At 41.3% G+C, this 21,261-nt stretch overlaps 1 protein-coding gene across 1 annotated transcript in view; it reads left to right on the plus strand.

Annotated features, from left to right (window-relative positions):
* Window positions 1-21,261, plus strand: part of PRKCD (protein kinase C delta) — a 162,106-nt gene that overhangs the window by 131,454 nt on the left and 9,391 nt on the right. Inside the window, exons 9-17 of the mRNA XM_082264954.1 lie at window positions 3,225-3,325; window positions 10,244-10,340; window positions 10,445-10,575; window positions 10,654-10,827; window positions 15,491-15,582; window positions 15,908-15,970; window positions 16,991-17,129; window positions 19,689-19,877; window positions 20,018-20,146. Of these exons, the coding sequence (XP_082121080.1) occupies window positions 3,225-3,325; window positions 10,244-10,340; window positions 10,445-10,575; window positions 10,654-10,827; window positions 15,491-15,582; window positions 15,908-15,970; window positions 16,991-17,129; window positions 19,689-19,877; window positions 20,018-20,146 (1,115 nt within the window). The remainder of the gene's footprint in view (window positions 1-3,224; window positions 3,326-10,243; window positions 10,341-10,444; window positions 10,576-10,653; window positions 10,828-15,490; window positions 15,583-15,907; window positions 15,971-16,990; window positions 17,130-19,688; window positions 19,878-20,017; window positions 20,147-21,261) is intronic.

Here is a 21,261-nt window from a genome sequence, read left to right on the forward strand (position 1 = left end):
CTTCCTGTCTCAGTGTAACTGCTTGGTCGTATCAGAGGTACAGCCAAAAAGATGCACAGACAGTCTGCAGGACTGTGGCATTACACGCGCAATCTGCTGATCATGGGTGCAATGCCTTACAATGTCCATTACCAAAAAGATAGAAAATGCATATATTTTTACTTGCAAAAGAATGTGCATTTATTATTTTTTTTGTAATGGTGAACTTATCCTTTAGGTTGAATCCAGCAACCCATACCTTTACAGAAGAAGCAATAGTGTCCTCTAGCAACAGCCTTCCGTAGTGATCCTCCTAATGCTTCCCATGAGTTCCTCTCCATAGGACCTCGAGCCGCAGTATCCGCTCTGGTACTCCACCCCAGGCATCATGTCTTCATCGAGATGGTTGTCTTCTGTGAGGCTTCCTGAGCCCAGGGCCTCAAGCAGCAGGACTGTACTGAACAGGCAAGCTTCTACCATTTCCAGGCATTTGCTACAAGCACATGCAATGGTTCCCCAATAGCTCGGCATTCACTCTCTGCAGACCGCAGCCGGGGGGGGGGGGGGGGGGGCTGTAAAGAGAGCGCTCATGTGGTCTGTCCCAAATATTTATGCTCTACCCCAACATGCTCCAGTGGAAATAATCCTCCCACAAGAGGAAACATACATTTTAATAACACACTATTACTATGGCATCTCACACTATTACAGAAGTACCTGTGACACCTTCTGGCAGCAGAAAGAAACCACAGCTACACTGAGTTTAGGGGAAAGCTAAATGAGCAAATAGACTATAAATCAGTCTGGGCTGACTACCACCCAGCAAGACTAAACTAGGTACAGGGTGCCTACGGTATCCTTTCCACAATAGCTTTTTAAGATCCCCCCAACATATTAACATGTTTAAAAAAGGATTTGCCCTAGTACCTTTGGATCTACTAAGACAATCCCAATCTAGTTTCTGAAAATCAAAAGCCTTCTGTTTATAGCAGCTCCTTGCCTCGGACAGTCTCAAACATGTATAATGATGTAAAAAAACTGAAGCCACATCTCCTTCTTAACATGTCATATACACCAGTGGAGGGGGCAGGTACTGACACAGATCTCCTCTCGTGATCAATGATTCTCAAGCACAGATGAATTTTAGGAATTTTGCGTATAAGCGGCCTTCTAGCATTTCCTTTCTTTTGTTCTTTTATAGCTGTAAACAGGTCAGCAAATGCTTTTTTTTTTTGGACTCCAGGGTTTGTTGATTCATATTAACCGGTAGGCTTCGGGTCTATAAATTTTAATACAAGAAAGTATCTTTCGGACTTCAGAAGCTGCAGCTTTAACTTTTTTCTGTGATCTACCAAAGCACTCAGTTCCTTCTCATCACAGACTTTCTTATTTGTGTTCTCCCTGGAATGTATGATGCATGAATATGTTTAGCCTACAAGTGCATCATTTTAGATTTATCAACCTCAAACCTTATTTGCCACAGAGCTGCCCAGTCAAAGTTTGCATTCAGGTCTTCCCATATATTTGAGACCTCTTTTAAGTACTTTATTTTGCTGCATAGTTTAGAGTCATCTGCAAACAGAAATAGTAATTTAACCCCAAATGCTACATAATAAATAGGTTAAAACGGAATGGTCTTAACACAAATCTTGAGTTACATCGTTAACAATCTTGGACCATTCATTAAATAAATAATTAACCACATGTATGTAATCATGGAAATATATACAATATTATATAATTATTTTAACACCATACTGTGCTGTGTGACCAGGAATAGGAAGAGGCAGACACAGCCAAAAAGCCTAGTGGTCAGTCCACTGGTGCTTGTTGGTTTGTTTGACCAGTACCAAGTTTTATAAATGTTTTTATAGGTCACTGACCTAGAAGATGTGTAAGGATTTTAGATTTTTTTTTTTTTTTAATTATTATTTTTCTGCTTGCTTTGGATCTGTGACATGAAAGTATTAAAAAAAACACAACCAGGCAACTAGCATTTTGTGAAGGGAGTCATCAATGGCATTGTCTGTTTCTTTCTAAACCGATGTATGTTTGAGGGGATCTTCGTTTTTAAAGATGTATACGTCTTTAAATTAGAATTCCAGTAGTTTCATTGAAATAATTATAGTGTGCATAAAAATACATATATGTTACAGTTTGTAATTCTGCATGTACTGTACATATAGATTGTCTTATTAGTTCATTACATACTGAAAGCACATTGTACTTCCTGCCCATTATTGCTATATTATGAATGTACTAAAAGGTGGCCGATATCTTTCCAAGAATGACTGCCAAATATCTGCCCATTCTCCTACAGGCAGAACAAGCACAAGGATCCACTGCGATACTTTTTTTTTTTTTTTTTTAATCAAAAGAAAGGTTTATTGGGAAAAACGCACAGCAATACAGGTTATAAAAATAAAAAAAAAATCACAGGCAATCATGGCAATGCAAAATATATAACGAAATACAGCACACAAGCAAATGTAAAAAAAAAATTAACAGCAACATCAGGTCAGAGAGCACCACAGATAATCCAAGGGGGTAGGACAAATAAATGAAAATGTACATACATAGTCCCTCGGGACTGGCAACCCACCAACCCGGATAGGTCCTGCACTTTAGAGCAGTAGTCGGTCCAGTGCCAGTGCCATGGGGGCCATACTAGGAGAGCTCAGCCATACCCCCCACTGCAATACTTTCTTGATGGTTATTCTGACATACACGAGCAATTTTTCTTAGTATTCTCCATGTAAAATTGTGGATCTCATTGATGTTTACTTGTAGATAAATATTACAGCAATAGTTCAAGATGTATTCTCACTGAAAATAGAAACTAGAGTCTCACTTTTTTAATCAGTATTAAAATAAGTTGTAACAAATATGAACCAATTTGGGTACTTTTTATTTAGGGTTTCCCCAAGTTTTATGAAGGAAACTTTGATCTTTCTTTCAGACTGTGGGGTTGAATTGAATTACTAAAACTGAAAATAAGGTACAGCTGTGCATTGTAGCCAATCTGCTTCTAATTTCAGCTTGTTCAATTAAGCTTTGACAAAAAAAACATGGAAGCTGATTGTTTGTTTTTTTTTATGCAGAGCTTCACCAGATTTCATGCACTCCAGTTTTAGCAAATCAACCCACATATATTTTAGCTCAAAGGTCCTGCTTATTTCACAGGTTGTGTTATTAACCAGTGGTGATCTGCATTATTTAGTAATACCGTATCATTAATTCCATAGAATGTACTATGAATGTTCATCACAAGTGTCAAAAAAAAGTGGCCAATTTGTGCGGCATCAACCAGAAACTTCTAGCAGAGGCTCTGAACCAAGTCAGCATGGTAAGAATAGTTTAAAAAAAAAAAAAAACAATGTACTCCAGTGTTAGGTAATGAGAGAATATATTTATTCATTTGAAACAAAGGTCCATATTGTTAACCACTTAAGCCCCGGAGGATTTGGCTGCTAAACGACCAGAGGGCTTTTTGCGATTCGGCACTGCGTGACTTTAACGGACAATTGCGCGGTCGTGCGACGCTGTACCTAAACGAATTTGGCGTCCTTTTTTTCCCACAAACAGAGCTTTCTTTTGGCGGTATTTGATCACCTGTGCGGTTTTTTGATCACGCGCTATAAACAAAAAAAGAGCGTAAATTTTTCAAAAATAGCAATATTTTTCCCTTTTTTTTATATGAAATTCCCCCAAAAAAAAATGTAAAAATCAAAATTTTTTAATATTTTCGGCCAATTTGTTTTATGCTACCTATGTTTGGTAAAAAAAATCGCAAAAAGCGTATTTTGATTGGTTTGCGCAAAAGTTATTGCGTTTACTAACAAAGGGAAAGATTTTTGTCATTTTTGTTGTTTTTTTTTTTAACGCGTAATGGCGGCGATCTGCGATTTTTTTTTGCGGTACTGCGACATTGCGGCGGACAGATCGGACCCTTGACTGACATTTTTGACACTTTTGGGGTTACCAGTGACATTTCTACAGTAATCAGTGCTATATATATGCACTGTTACTGTAAAAATACACTGGTAGTGAAGGGGTTAACTTTATTTGAGAGGGAGGGGCTGTGTGTGTCCCTAGGGGCGTGATTCTAACTGTGATTGGCTGTGGCTTCAACTGTATGCAGAGTGATCAATGGATCTACATAGTAGATCCATGTGATCATCTCTCATACAGAGAGGAGAATGACAGGCAGCTTGTTTACACAAGCTGCCTGACTTTCTCCCTCTCCCCCGCCGATCGCAGAGTGGCCGGCGGACATCGGGTCCGCCGGTCACACGCGCGGGGGGGTCCGTGACCACGCGGGAGCGGGAGCGCGCCTCCGGCGGCGCGCGCTCGCTCCCTAAACCCTCACAGGCGAGCGACGTAGACCTACGTCACTTTGCCTGTGAGGGGCTGACCGCCGCCGTAGATAGTCGTGCGGCGGTCGGCAAGTGGTTAAGAAGTGCAAAAACTATTGATTTAAATAACCCAAGAAACCAAAGGGAAAAAATATTGTGGTTGAACTCAAATGCAATAAACAAATGTATTTCAATATCCTATAGAACATCCTACATTACAAGGAACTTCTACATTCAAACATAGGAGAGACCACTCAAGCTGAAAGCTTTTTTTGGGGGGGGGGGGGCTTTACCAACTGTTAATTATGCTGAAGAAATAATAAGGTTATATACTTGCCTTATTCCCTGCTCCCAAAGGCTTCCTCCTCTTTGTGCGACCGGTTTACACAGCCACTTTCTTTTGCCGTGCTACCAGTCTCCGCTCTCTGATGTCCTCCGATGAGAATACAGAGGGTCCGCCTAAATGTTGCACACTAAAGAGTGTCGCAAAATGAACAAGAACACTAGCTGTCAGGGGAGCAAGTAATGGGTTAAGTATATCACCTGATTTATCATCCCCCCTAGATGAAACAAGCAGTTTGCAGGTTGGGAGGACTACTGCAAGGGTGAAGGTTTTTCAACCCTGAAGTTCACTTTTAACCCAAGAACAGAAATATAAAATGTGTTCATTTTGCACACAGGGTAACAAGTAGCAAAAAATTATTACCACGTACTGAGCAAAATCTTCCCAAGTAAGATCACTGTAAATTAGATGAAGGTAACCTATTACATATTTTCTGGGTCTGTCTCTTAATCCTCCTTTAGTACTGTTTTTTTTTAAATAAACCAGAAGTTATGCTATTGCATCTTACCTCTTAGGGTGGCCATACATTTTACAATTTTCTTTAGATTTACCTTCAACTATGTAGTGCAAAGGCCTGCCTTATAGGATACAATTGAAGTGTTGTTTAGTTTTGACCCCATATTATATGGTTTATGGTAAATCTAACAGAAAATTGTACAAGAAAATTGAACACGTATGGCCAACCTTAGTCTAGGAAGAGCCACATACTGAATGACTTAAAGTGATTGTAAAGGTTAGTTTTTTGTTTTTTTTAAACAACAAACATGTTATACTTACCTGCTCTGTGCAAGGGTTTTGCACAAGCAGCCCCGATCTTCTCCTGGGGTGCTCCGGTGTCGCTTCTGGCTCCTCCTCTTGATCAGGTGCGCCCACAGAGAGCCGCTTTTCATGGAGGCACCCATGCAAGCACGCTCACGAGTCCCGCTGCTGCATCCATTGACACAGACAGCAGGATTTGGCCCGCCCCTTGCTCTGTCACTGGATTTGATTGACAACCAATGGCTCCTGCTATTAACAGTCTATCCAATGAGGACCTGAGACAGCGACTGGAGCTGCTGGGCTCATGCTCATCGCTAAATGTTCATGTTCAGGTAAGAATAACGGGGGGGGGGGGGCAGCTGCAGCCAGGAAGGTTTTTCACCTTTAATGCATAGAATGCATTAAGGTCCAAAACCTTGAGACTTTACAACTCCTTTAAAGACTTTGCATCTTTGCGTCCGTCCGCAGGTAGGGGCAGGGGGGGGGGCAAGTGCCCCCCCTGGAATCTCAAGTTCCCCTTTCAAGTGGTTGTTAAGCCACTTTATACCATCCTGTCTGGTCCATGTATTAATCCTGTGTGCCCCTGTGTCTGTGTTTTTAAAAAATAAGCCATTCTTTACCAGTTTTTAGAGGGCCGAGCGCCGTTCACGTGACCTGTCGGCTCTCTCCTCTCCCCGTCTGACCGGGGCCGAGGATTCCTCACTGATGTCAGTCGGGAGGGGAGGAGGAGGGGTGGGGGAGAGGAGAAGAAAGGCGGTGGGTCTCGTGAGCGGCGATTGATGCTCTGAGAACTTGTAAAGAATAGCTTATTTTTATAAAAGAGAGACACAGGATGATGGAGGCACGTAAACTGACCACAGTGTCCGGACTCAGCTGCCATGGTATACAATGGTCCCTTTTTTTTCTAGGTTAACAAATGCTTTAAAAATAAATGCTGCTGTTTGCTCTTTAAAAATAAATACTCAAAATTAGTTTCATGACATTGTTGAAAAGTGACGGAGCATGGGTGACCTTAAAATGTTGCCCCCCCTGAAAAAATTTCTGCGGATGCCCATGTTTGCATCCTATGGAATTGGAAATAGAATGCTTAAATGTTTAAAGCTATGTAAAGAACAACCTGGTTGCAAAGGATCCCAGGGGAGATTTTTTTTTCTTTCTATTTCTTTTCTTTCTTTCTATCACTATAAAATCCGTGTCATACCTTGAATCAAACTGAAGTCCTCTGGATTGCTAGCTACTGGCTTCATGATTTTGAAAAACATCCATTCTAATTCTTGTATTCTAAAAGCTGAATTCAAATGGAGCTAACTTCCTTTCAAGTTACTAAACCCACAACAGTAAAATCAGTCTATTTGCAGTAAAGCATGCTTGTTATACTCACTGTGGAACCTAAGGGGTTAATCCTGCACATTGTGTAAAATGTCTGTTTTGATCCTGGCTTCTCTGATCCTCCCCTTCTTCCACAGTCCCCAATCCATCTCCTTATAGTACAGAGCCCTAGGAGGCACTCTGCACATTCTCAGTCTTGGGTATACTGCTTTAATCAGTGCTCAGCTGGACACTGATAGAAGTCACAAGGCTGCTATATACCGCTGATGAGAAAAGGTATTTAGCAGTTTATATTTAGTAAAATTATTGCATTTCCATGTTCTGTGTAGCGTGGGAGACCAGATATAGTGAATGCAGGGTCCCGGGTTCAGTAACGCTTTGTTAAAGAACTATCATAAACTGGCTCTTGATAGACCCTTATCAGGCAAAGAACAAAGTCTTGTGGACACAAGTGTCATACAGGAAAGAGTTTGTTCCCTTAGCAAGTACTCAGCCTCTGTTAGCGCCACAATTAAACTATCTAATTGGTTTCTACAAGCAAGAAAAGTATTTTACATGTGAAAGACATTTTGTACATTCTGTGCATGGTATTTGAAAGGAGACTGGATTATGTGTGAAAATGGTCCAAAAATGCCTGCATAACAATTGAAACTTTGGATTGTATAAGTTTTTATACAACAATCACATAAGTGTAATGTGGAGATGCACAAAGGCTCTCTTGAAACATCTCACAACTATCAATCCAAAGTTTCAATGGTTATGCAGACATTTGCGGACCATTTTCACACATGGATTTAAAAGTAGACCACATACAGTGCATCCAGAAAGTATTCACAGCTCTTCACTTTTTCCAAATGTTATGTTAAAACTTTATTCCAAAATGGAATAAATTCATTATTTTCCTCAAATTCTACAAACAAAACCCCATTAGGACAACGTGAAATAAGTCTGTTTGAAATCTTTGCAAATGTATTAAAAACAAAATGAAAAAATCCCATGCACATATGTGTTCACAGCTTTTGCCATGACTCTCAAAATTGAGCTCAGTTGCATTCTGTTTCCACTGATCATCCTTAAAGGCCCGTACACACGTACCGATCGTCGGCATACAAACGTCGGTGGACGAAGGATCTGCCGATTGTACGCGTGTTAGTATGGTGCCTCCGACAGATGTCTGCGCACAATCCGCGGACAAAAGTCTTTCGTGCAAACATGAAAATATTTGTATGCCGACACCAGAACGGACGATTGTTCGCCTGTCAGTACACAATTCGGCCGACAGACCGCAGATTTGCAAGACTGGGCATGCTCAGAAAATAGAAAACACAGGGAAAGTTAACCATTACATGACATCACTTCTGCAGTCGGCGGACAAAATTCTTGTGCTGTCCTTGTGCTGTCTTTGCACTTTTCAGCAGACACCGACATCCCGGGGAGAAAAGAGGAACATTTGTAAGCCGACCATCGGTACGTGTGTACGGGGCTTTAGTTTTTCTACAACCTGATTGGAGTCCACGTGTGGTAAATTCAGTTATTTGAACATGATTTGGAAAGGCACACACCTGTCTATATAAGGTCCCAAAGTTGACAAAGCATGTCAGAGCACAAACCAAGCCAATAAGTCCAAGGAATTGTCTGTAGACCTCTGAGACAGATCTGGGGAAAGGTGCAGAAATATTTCTGCAGAATTGAAGGTCCCAATGAGCACAGTGGCGTTCATCCATAAATGGAAGAAGTTTGAAACCACCAGGACTCTTCTACCTCGACTTTTCCTAGGGAGGAAGGGAGGTGACCAAGAAACCCGATGGTAACTCTGACAGCGCTCCAGCATTTCTCTGTAGAGAGAGGAGAACCTTCCAGAAGAACAACCATCTCTGCAGCACTCCACCAATCAGGCCTGTATGGTAGAGTGGCAAGCCAGAAGCCACTCCTTAGTAAAAGGCACATGACCACCCACCTGGAGTTGCCAAAAGGCACCTGAAGGACTTTCAGACCATGAGAAACAAAATTCTCTAGTCTGATTGAACTCGTTGGCCTGAATGGCAAGCTTCATGTCTGGAGAAAACCAGGCACCGCTCATCACCTGGTCAATACCATCCCTACTGTGAAGCATGGTGGTGGTAGCATCATGCTGTGGGGATGTTTTTCTGCAGCAGGAACTGGGAGACTAGTCAAAATTGAGGGAAAGATGAATGCAGCAATTTACAGAGACATCCTTGATGAAAACCTGCTCAGGCCCTCAGACTGCGGTGAAGTTTCATCTTTGAACAGGACAACGATCCTAAGCACACAGCCAAGTTAACAAGGAAGTGGCTACAGGACAACTCTGTGAATGTCCCTGAGTGGCCCAGCCAGAGCGCAGACTTAAACCTGATTAAACCTCTCTAGAGAGATCTGAAATTGGCTGTGCACCAACACTCCCCACCCAACCTGATGGAGCTTAAGAGGTCATGCAAAGAAGAATAGGAGAAACTGCCCAAAAATAGGTGTGCCAAGCTTGTAGCATCATACTCAAAAATACTTGAGGCTGTCATTGGTGCCAAAGGTGCTTCAAAAAAGTATTGATCAAAGGCTTTGAATACTTATGGACATGGATATTTTTTAATACATTTGCAAAGATTTCAAACAAACTTCTTTCACATTGTAATTATGGGGTATTGTTTGTAGAATTTTTGATGAAAATAATGAATTTAATCCATTTTGCAATAAGGCTGAATAACAAAATTTGGAAAAAGTGAATACTTTCCAGATGCACTGTATTTCAGTCTTCTTTCAAATGCCATGCACAGAATGTAAAAAAAAGTCTTCCTCATGTGAAATACTTTTCTTGCTTGTAGAAATCAATTAGATAGTTTCATTGTGGAGCGGACTGATTGCTTGCTAAGGGAACAAACTCTTTCCTGAATGATACTTGTGTCCACAAGACTCTTTGTTCTTTGCATGACAAGGGTCTGTCAAGAGCCAGTTTTTGAAAGTTAGAGATTTCAGTGCTTACACTATAAAATTTAAAGCAAAATGAATATTAAAGTAGAACAGAAGGCATTTGATTTTGGGTACAGTATTGGAGGGTTATAACCATGCCTGTCTGCATCCCGATAGGGTGATTTTCCTTCACTTCCTGTCCCATAGTCAAGACAGAAAGTGAGAGGAAATCCCTCAAAAGTAATGGAATCCCTGGCTATTACCAGAACTAGTGCCCCATTGGAAGATGCCCCCACTATTCCTGTTCTGGCGACAACCCAAAATTTGTGTTCTTTGACTTTCGGTGGTAATGGAAAACTGAACAAAAAGAGAGGGCGATTCTCCCTAATGGGGAGACAGGCAGCCATAAAATCTAATTTTATTATTTTTGTTGTAATCCCCCCTCCAATCTATCCAAAAGCTTTGTGTTTATTTATACTTTAACTACTTTTTGAGTATTAAGTAACCAGTCTATTATACTTTTATACTGCTACAAATGAAATTCTTTGTATTTTAGAAGTCAAGCAGAAAATCAGATTCATCTTTGGATAGCGTTGCGATTTACCAGGGTGTAACACCGGCTGCTCCAATTGCAAAAGGTTTAGATGCAACAGGCAAGTATATTTTATGTCGCTCAGTGATGGGAAAAGATTTTTTCAGTGGCAGGAACCCAAATAGTTTTGCCTTCTTTTTAATGTAATTCCCATCTTCCACTCAGCAGACAACCAGTACGATAAGCTTTGGGAGGGCAGCAGTCCTCAGCCTATGAGAGTGTCCAGTGTCAGCAGCCGTGTGTCAGTGGAGAGTTTTACATTTCACAAGGTTCTTGGAAAAGGCAGCTTCGGGAAGGTAAACACCTGTGGCAGTTTTACACTCTTCCCTCGTCTTCTAAGCAACTGTTTAATGCTTTTTTGGCTTTTTTTCTAGGTCCTCTTAGCGGAGGTAAAGGGCAAGAATGAGTTTTTTGCTATTAAAGCTCTAAAGAAAGATGTAGTGCTGATTGATGATGATGTGGAGTGTACCATGGTGGAGAAACGTGTCCTGGCATTAGCATGGGAAAATCCATTTCTCACTCATATCTACTGTACCTTCCAGACTAAGGTAACCAGGTGATATCCATAAAGAAGGCCGCCATACACACATGCTTTTGATGAAGTGATTAATTGATTTTTGTTTATACCCATTAATAATCATATATATAAATTTTTTTTAACCAAACTCAGGTACTCCAAGAGACGGTTCTAGCACTGATTTCTGGAGATATAGGAGGCACCTAAAATCTGTAATGGGTTTGTACAGTTTGTTGGACATGGCTGATGACAGAGCTTGCGCTGATTCACAATAGGAATGCCCTGGGATAGAAGCAGTGCAAGAACCAGGGCTAGCACCTTGGTTAAGACCTGAGGTGCAGTGGTCAGGCTAAAAAGGACCACAAATTGTTAATAAGTGCCCACAGCAAAATGCAGGTAGCCATGATGTGCCAAATTGCACTCATTGACAGTGTGAATAGACTCTTCCCAACATATTTCATCCACTGGATGTAATCAAAAGGACATTATTCAGTGGACGCAGGGCCTGCACTACCACTAGGCGAACTAGGCAGCTGCATAGGGCTCACTGCCACGGCCTGCCACTTCCTCATCTCTGGTGGATGTCACCTTTGGAGCCGCCGTCCATGTGGCCAGTCTGCAGGAGTGTACCAGAGGTGGAAAGGAGAGGGAATGTAGACTATGGAGGATCGTGCAGGGGTGTGGGGAGGGAACGATCATATGCAGTACATTGACAGATCCCTCCTCTGGCTCCCCCAGCTGCAGAGTGTTCAGCAGTTTAGGTCTCTGATGTCGAGGAGCTGGCTCGCCTTCTTCATTGTCACTGGTCAGGACTTGTGATGGGGCGCGGCCAGCCAAGGGGTGATTCCCCGTCACTGGGGGAGGTGCAGCTGGCCTCAGGGATGATTGCGCAGTTCTTCTGTTGCAGAGAGCGACAAGGAGGTAAAAAAAAAAAAAAGTCTCTAAAAACGCAGTTTTTTTTTTAATGCAGCCACTAAACTGAGAAATTGGGTTGAAAACGGCTATGCCCAATTTCCCACAGTCAGGACAGTTCTACATGAGAAACCATCTTGATCTTTGCCAGCTTTTTTTACTTCTATCTTTAGATGTTTAAATAGAAGTAAAGAAGTGCGGTTAGCTGAGAAAGATAGCATCTGGTTTTTCATGTAGCATTGTCCTGGCTGAGAGGAATTGGGCAGAGTCCTCCAAGGTAATGCCTCGCCTACAGCAGCTTTCCGGACACAGAAAAAAAAAAAAAAAAAAAAAGTGTCTCTAAAATGTTTTTTTAAATGTTGGAAACTATGTGAGCTTTGTAGGGCAGCTCAATGAGGGGGCAAGAAACATCATAGGGGATATAGACAGAGCCAGTGCTAGACTATTTTGCGCCCTTTCTATACCGTATAGAATTTTTATTTGGGGGGGGGGGGGGGGGGTGCAAGTAGCTGGTCTTGCCTCAGTAGCAAAATAGTCTAGCACCGGCCCTGAGTGGACGAAACACGTTGGGACGAGTCTATTCATGCTGTCTGACTCTAAATCTACCTAAGTGTAACGCTGCTTATCCCAATGGGGCTGTGAGCTGTAAGTATTTGGAGCAGCCTGAATGTTAGCTAAATTGGATTAGCGTACACATGCCTGACAAGGTAAAGGGGAATAAGGGTAAAGGAAAGATCAGCCAAGAGCGATGTGGTGTAGCATGGACATTGATTCACGCTTTTTAGGATTAAAAATTACGTGCAATTTGTTTTTTTTACCCTTTCAACAAATGTTTTAAATGGTACCATGCTATTGGGAGTTTCCTTTTAGTATTTCTTGATTCAGAGAATATTGGCCAATGAGTTGTAATATGTGAAGAGTATATTTGAAAATTTAGCTTGGAAAAGGACAAGTCATTTTGAGACTTAATTAGTTTTAAAATGTTATATATGTCTGGTGGGTTATTCTGGCACGCACTGGATGGAAGGTGGATTTTTACACAGTAGTCTTTTTTTAGGTCTTGGAGAACAGAAGATACACTGTTTCTGGAAGTGTGTTTTCACAGTAGTGGTTTATAAAAAAGAAAAAAGTTATAATTGTTCCTTTTGTTAACTTTCCATTTCACTGACGATTCTTTATATGGACACTTTTTTTTTTTATTAAGATTTAAGATTGTGTCCGGAAAGCTGCTGTAGGCGAGGCATTACCTTGGAGGACTCTGCCCAATTCCTCTCAGCCAGGACAATGCTACATGAAAAACCAGATGCTATCTTTCTCAGCTAACCGCACTTCTTTACTTCTATTTAAACATCTAAAGATAGAAGTAAAAAAAGCTGGCAAAGATCAAGATGGTTTCTCATGTAGAACTGTCCTGACTGTGGGAAATTGGGCATAGCCGTTTTCAACCCAATTTCTCAGTTTAGTGGCTGCATTAAAAAAAAAACTGCGTTTTTAGAGACTTTTTTTTTTTTTTACCTCCTTGTCGCTCTCTGCAACAGAAGAACTGCGCAATCATCCCTGAGGCCAGCTGCACCTCCCCCAGTGACGGGGAATCACCCCTTGGCTGGCCGCGCCCCATCACAAGTCCTGACCAGTGACAATGAAGAAGGCGAGCCAGCTCCTCGACATCAGAGACCTAAACTGCTGAACACTCTGCAGCTGGGGGAGCCAGAGGAGGGATCTGTCAATGTACTGCATATGATCGTTCCCTCCCCACACCCCTGCACGATCCTCCATAGTCTACATTCCCTCTCCTTTCCACCTCTGGTACACTCCTGCAGACTGGCCACATGGACGGCGGCTCCAAAGGTGACATCCACCAGAGATGAGGAAGTGGCAGGCCGTGGCAGTGAGCCCTATGCAGCTGCCTAGTTCGCCTAGTGGTAGTGCAGGCCCTGCGTCCACTGAATAATGTCCTTTTGATTACATCCAGTGGATGAAATATGTTGGGAAGAGTCTATTCACACTGTCAATGAGTGCAATTTGGCACATCATGGCTACCTGCATTTTGCTGTGGGCACTTATTAACAATTTGTGGTCCTTTTTAGCCTGACCACTGCACCTCAGGTCTTAACCAAGGTGCTAGCCCTGGTTCTTGCACTGCTTCTATCCCAGGGCATTCCTATTGTGAATCAGCGCAAGCTCTGTCATCAGCCATGTCCAACAAACTGTACAAACCCATTACAGATTTTAGGTGCCTCCTATATCTCCAGAAATCAGTGCTAGAACCGTCTCTTGGAGTACCTGAGTTTGGTTTTAAACATGACCCTGTCCAAGGTTTTTCTTTGGGCAAACTCTTATCTCTCTGCTCTCCTTACGCTGCAGTTCAGAATCCATCCAACCCTCGTGTTTTTTGCATGAGGGTCTTAAGCCTAATTATGCCCTCATTTGAAACCTTCCATATTTCATACTCCGCCCAGTTTCACTGCAGATCATAGCAACTCAGCATTCTAGCAGCTTTGGAAAGGAGCGTACAGTTTCTGGATTGTCCCCTCTGCCTGACCAGAAGGACCAGACTTGCCACAATGTGGTGAGTCACAGGTTTAATGCTGGAAACAGGAACATCCTACCCTCCAATGGTTTGGATTGTGCCATGATAGATGCCAACATATTATGAGGAGAAGTACTGGGTATCCTCTATGTACAAGAGACTTGGTTGTCAAAGGAAGGTCGACTCCTGATCAGTATTCTGGAACTCAGAGGGATTAAGTTATCCCTTCAATGCTGGACCTCTCGTCTGTAAGGTCATCAGATAATGCCATTGCAGTGGTTTGACCATCAGGGAGGCACCAGAACTCTTGTGGATCAAAGAGAAACCAATATGATTCTGGCTTGGGCAGAATTTCACATTCCATCCCTGATCCCTGCACACATCCAGGTCATGGAAAAGTGGCAGTTACACTTCCTCAGTTGGCAATATCTGGACTCCTGGAGAATGGTAATTTTACCTAGAGATGTTTCAAGACCTTTTTTTCCGTTGGATCAGTTCAGCCTAATCTATCTTTCTTCCTTTTGAAGCTCCTTCCTTGCCTGCTCCTCAGAATGAATATAGATGGTATTCCAGTGATTCTCATCGAACTGGCCCAGGAGGATGTGGTAATTGGACCTTGTCAGGCTCTTGGCAGAATCTCCTCACAGGCCGTTTGGATGTTTTCTCCCAAGGGCCGGTTTACCACCCTGCTTTTGCTGTCACTGTTTTTAACAGCTTGGCTATTGAAGGTCAGGCCCTGAGGGATTTAGCCAAAAGCTAGCCCACTGTTTTCTTTAGGGCTGGGGATCCTTGAAAAGGGGTACTGAGGCAGGGTGCGGTGATGTTTTCTGCAAGCACTCTGCTGGCCCTTACTAAAAGCCATGATCTGCTTGCATTGCCCAGAGACCTAGTGATTAAATCACTGGGTGTAAAATAAAAAAATAAATATGTAATAATGGCTGGGAAGTGAAAAAGGGAAAGGAATCGGAAGGAAAAATATATAAGCAGATTAAACTTTAAGCTTTATATTCTCTCTGACTTTCTGTTAATTTGACAAATGTCAGAACAAGAGGGCAGTGACAACATTTTTTTTAGAGTAGGAAAGGTCAGAACATCTGAAAGGGGTTTGTTGATGTCCCTCACTGGGGGATAAAATCTCTCGAATGGGACACAGACATCAATATAACCAAACTATTGTCAGTGTATTAACAGGTGATTTGTCTAAACTTGCAAAGGGTCTCATGTAAATGTCTTTTTCTGTGTCCCAAAACAGGAGCATCTCTTCTTTGTTATGGAATTTCTGAATGGCGGAGATTTGATGTTCCACATACAGGACAAGGGCCGTTTTGATCTTTTCAGGGCTACGTAAGTATATGCTTCATAGCTGACTTGAAATAAAGTCTATCAAACTTCTTGATTTCCTTATTGTCTGCTATAAGCATATATCACTACAAACTGTTGCCTTGTGAGATTATCTTTGACTATATTATTACTGTTAGCGTCCTGTTACTAAATAAAGCAACCCAGGCTGCTGGAGGACTCAGAACGTTTGTCTTTTCAGCTTAGCTAATTTCTCATTTATCATTAATCCTGACTAATACTGCCCAAGACCATCAAATAAATGTTTATGTACTCAATTATATTAATTTATCTAATTGTATATATGGATAATTCTTCCATCTGTCTTCAGGTTCTATTCTGCTGAAATAATCTGTGGATTACAATTCCTCCACACAAAGGGCATTATTTATAGGTAAGACCAAATTCTAGCATAATATACAAGGGTAGTATGTAATTCTACTTCTACTGATTTCGCAGTTTTAATGGTTGGTAAAGGTGAAGATCCTGCTCAAAGATCTTCTACCTTCAGACTGCATTGCTCATCCAAAATATTTATCAAATGATTACTAAAGTCGGTGAGGAATTCTCTTGACATTTAGCACATAGGCTGTGCAACATGGAGAAGAAACGCAGATCACAACCACCAGGGACTGAAGATAAACATACAGACTGGGCAACTTTCCTCCACCTATTCTAAACTTGTGGAGGTATTTCTTCTTGAAGTCGTTTTCTGGTTCTGTGTACATTGTTTAGCATCACCACTCCCAATAAAACTATGGTTCAAACCCAAAATTATTATTCAAATCTCCTATTTAAAGAGGAACTGAGATCTGGGAGCTATGCCCAAAAGCATCAAGCAGAGGGTACAAGAAGTCGGTGGTATGGTCTGTGGTCCCATTCGGCTGATCTTTTCCCCAGGTCTGACTTGCTGGTTCTTGTTCCACAGTATGTCTCTTTGGAGGTGGCCAGCTTGTCAGAGGCAGGCTTTGCTTCTTGTTGTAAGAGCCTCCAGCAATAACCGTGAGCAGCACATAAGTGACCTCTCCAAATTTCCATAGACTTACACTTGAAGGCAGCAGTGCCTTAGCTTTCACACTGTAGATATACAGGCTGTAGGCAGAGAAGTGTCCAGGGACCTTTACTTACCAGGAAGGGCACTATTTTTGCTGGAGGGATTTTAAGACCAAAGATACGATTTCAGGGTACTGCTTGGGCACATTTTTAAATGTTCCCTGTAACAGCAAATCTTCTCTTGTTCAAAGAAAGTCCACTTTAGGTATGTAGGCAGAAATACATGAATGCTTACAGTTGTGTTTATAGTTTCCATGTCTGTATATTAGAAAAATGTAGGAGGATATCAAATTATGCCATGAATATCTACTAGGCCTAAGGAGGTTTGAGAATGTGCAAAACTTACAGTATTTACCTTTAGGGATCTGAAATTGGACAATGTGATGTTGGATCGGGATGGACACATCAAGATTGCAGACTTTGGTATGTGCAAGGAAGAAGTTTTTGGAGAAAATAAAGCAAGCACTTTCTGTGGGACCCCAGATTATATTGCTCCAGAGGTAAGAGTAACAGCTGTCTTACCTTGTGGCATACAGATATCAATAGACATTACCTTCAGGTATATGGAGGTGTCAGGCTTTCTAAAAGGTTGCTTTGTATTGTCTGGGGGCATCCTCTGTGGAAGGAAAAGTTAAGTGGTAATTTTTATTCAGTGGGCTATTATGCAGTACTTTTATAGCAACAGGAGGAAACATGAGGCTGTATTCTAATTTATTTCTGCCCTGTTAGCTACCGTATTTATCGACATATAACACGCACCTTACGTTTAAGAGGAAACTTTCAGGAAAAGAAAAATTTAAATAAAGAATTTTGAAGCAAAATAAGGGTAGCTCTGAACTTTTTTTTTTTTTTAATAATTATTATACCACTTATAAAGTAAATAACATAATATTAATGCATATTAAACAGCCCCATTTACATTACACAGCCCCCCTTTATATTACACAGCCCTCCCCTTTACATTACACAATGCCCTCCCCCTGCACAGTACACAGCCCCTTTCATTATACAGCCCCCTTTACATTGCACAGCCCCTTTTACATTAGACAGCCCCCCTGCACAGTACACACCCCATTTATTATAGAGCCCCCTTTACATTGCACAGCCCCCTGCACTCCCAGGAGAGCCCCAGTCTCCTTGGACAGCCCTGCCAGCGTACTCTAAAGTTTAAAAAAAATCCTTGCCAGCCCCTTTTTATAGATTCGTCCTACAATGTGTCAGTGTCATTTTAAACCGATGCCTCTAAATACAGCTCTGCATTAGCTCTGTTCTTTTATGGCCGGTCACGTGACAGCTCTCCTCTGATGTTTCATGGTCAGTCACTTGACCGCTTTCCTCCTCCAATCTAAAGCTACACTCTGAGGAGGGGAGCGGCTGCAAAGAATGGAGCTAATAGGGTATTGACAGGCACCATTTTTCAATGACACTGACACAATGTAGGAAGGATCTATAAAAAGATGGGTTTTGGTGAAATATCAGGGGTCTAAACTAAAATTCACCTTTGAGACAGAGAAAGGAGATTCAGGACACAACCCCCAGTCTCCATCTCTGCAGTCTCAGCTGCACCGAATGAATAGACACGAATAGCTCTGTACAGAGCTTTCTGTTCATTCACAAACTAAAGCATAGTAAACAGCTATCAGTACCGATTACTCACTCCATTCAGAAAAAGAAGGGATCTTTCTCTTTTTTTCACGTCTTCCCTCTCCACTCAGGCACCCTATGGTGTTTCTCTCCCCTTTTTTTAAAAATTATTTTCCTAAAAAAAAAAGCTTTCAGTGCAAGTTGACATCGTGGGTATGACTGCTCGCAGGCCATGTGCACAGGTTCGGATTCTTGTACTCCTGAATTAGTTTTTTTACTAGCCGCTACCTTAAGATGTATGTTTATGGGACTCAGTGAGGTTCATCACCTTTTATTTCAACTGTAGTTCTAATTGGGAAGTATACCTGTAAGGTGCTAGTAACTTATTTCTTTTTCAGCACAATTTTCTGTACTGCTGATGATTGTTCTTCATGGCCTATGTGTACCCATTCATATTATCTCATCATGTTGTTGTATTATTTTGATGCATACCATTAAATAAAGATTTAAATAAAAAAACGAAAAGGAAGGAGCTGGAAAATGACATGTTTAACGACCCCTTCACCTTTTTCCATCCTTACACATCCTTCGCAGCAGCCGGCGGGAGAGTGGAGGGGAAAGCTAGCAGAGCGGTGGAGGGAAGGAGTACACGGGCCCAGGGGCAGCTGGAAGAAAGAAAAATGAATAGAAGGGGTGGTGGCATGTAAAGGAACTGATTTCCCACCATTTTCCTCCTGCAGCCACTGAATGCCTACGGGAGGGAGATTAGGAGAAGTAGGCTTTCAACAGCTGCAGGAGGAAAATGGATGTGATTGGTTCTTCTATGTGCTGCCCTTCCTATGCAAGTGTACAGGGAAGCCATAAAGGCCCCCTGAAGCACAGGGGTCAGGTCGCAATTGTGACCCATGTGACACCTGTAGTTGCGCCCGTGGGCAAAGGTCATTCTGCGCTGCCCCATAAATGAGTCTTTCGGTAGATGTAAATATCATTAGCATGTGCAATTAGTGGTGGCAGCACCACTTGCTACACATTTTTGAGATTTACATGTTGTCCCTGAGCAGTGGTGGCCAGTGGGATTCATGTATGCTGTATGCATGTAAATGCTAGCACAAACGTTTTATGCATACAGAGAATGAGGCTTTTGTGTTGTCATTTTCACCTATAACAGATTATGCCCCACGGCTGGAGGTACTATGCTCTGCAACTATCTAGTAGGTGTCTCTTGATACTGACATTTCTTTGCTCTCATTTGATAAATAGCAGTTTATCCTTTTTCTTTAAGTCAGAAACGATAGCCAAGGTGCCAAATGTTCCTTCTCCCTGCTGACTCCTGTATTGGATAGACAGACTGTTTCAATTCTGTACTATTTTGTTGACCGCCACATTTCTCATTTTGACATAGGACTACTACCTGTATGACTTTAAATCTTTTCTAGACATGTTGATTTTTAATCTTGGTTACTGTATACATACAGATATTACAGGGACATAAGTACACATTTTCCGTGGACTGGTGGTCATTTGGAGTCCTGCTGTATGAAATGTTGATTGGTCAGTCACCTTTCCATGGTGATGATGAGGATGAGCTATTTGAATCCATTAGAATGGATACTCCACACTTTCCAAGATGGATCACAAAGGAATCCAAAGACATCCTAGAGAAGGTATGGGTGGGAGTCTCCCACTAATATCTTTTATTGCCATAATCCTATATAAATTTTTTTTTTTTATACCACAGATCTGAATCAGTGATGTAATGTGTGTAAATGACTGTTAATCAGTTTTTTTTGTTTTGTTTTTTTAGCTGTTTGTGCGAGATCCCACAAAGAGACTTGGTGTAACTGGAAACATCAAGTTGCATCCTTTCTTCAAGACTATTAACTGGACTGCTTTGGAAAAGAGAGAAGTGGAACCACCCTTTAAACCAAAAGTGGTATGTATTTCATGATGAACATTTTTCCAACTAAAGTTTTGGAAAAGCCAAAGCCAGTAAGCTTGTCATACAGCTTCTAGGATGGTCTGCAACCTTAATCATAAGTGTGTATCTTCTCTTCATTCAGACCAAGTAAAAAATTGAGGCAACCTCATCTTGATATTATAATGTGTTCCTAATTAAAAACTTGAAGATACTCATGTAGGCTGGGGTACTCTGCTCATGCTGAGATTTCATCATATGTAGGGTAGTTAAGACTACCTAGATAGGGTATGAAGTATGAGAAGAGTAAGTATTCTGAAACAAATGCTGTTACAAAAAAAGCATGTCTCCCTGGACATAATTATTTAAATACATTTTCGGCGTTCTTAGGGAGATAATGGTTTTAAGATATGGTAATAATTACATTTGAGGAATAATAATGTGAATGATACAAAAAGAGAAAAGGAACAGGGTCTTTCTTCCTTATCCCAGGTAACCGAAACCGTAATAAAGAATGTACAGTATGATGTGAATGGTTTGATACTCCATAATTAGGTGTATGATTTTTTTTTTTCTTTAATCATTAAAAAATAAAGGTGCAGGAATTGACAGTAAGGTGCAGAGTTATGACATAACCTATTAGGATAAAATGCATGGTGGGGAAGTTTACATCCCACTGACCTTGCTCCCTATTACAGTGTGTATACATAGTTCTGCAGCATCTCTTTATTTATTTCTTTTAAAAAGCTTCTAAATTCCCTTTTTTCTCTATGTACTGCAGCAGTCACATGATCTTTCCCTGATTGCTATGTGGTAGGAGCCTCTACCATTCTTATAATGTATGCTATATACATCATCTACTGAACTGTGAACTATCTTTCTGTGTCTGCACACTGCTGATTGTTACTGTAGCAGTCACATGAGAAGGTGAAAAAAAAACACCTTCGGAAAGCAAATAAAAAATATAACTAAAGGATTTTAAACCTTCATAGAAAACCTAAATTAAACATATTTTTTAATTGCTTTTGTTCCTTAACTTGGTGTAGGTGGAGATTCATATGATTGACAATCACTTTCACTTTGTGAAACACTAAAGATATGTGAAGGAGGAGCTGCCAGTCACAGTAGTACAC

Source organism: Pelophylax lessonae (genome assembly GCF_965119305.1).
Source record: "Pelophylax lessonae genome assembly, chromosome: 8".
Taxonomy (NCBI): Eukaryota; Metazoa; Chordata; class Amphibia; order Anura; family Ranidae; genus Pelophylax; species Pelophylax lessonae.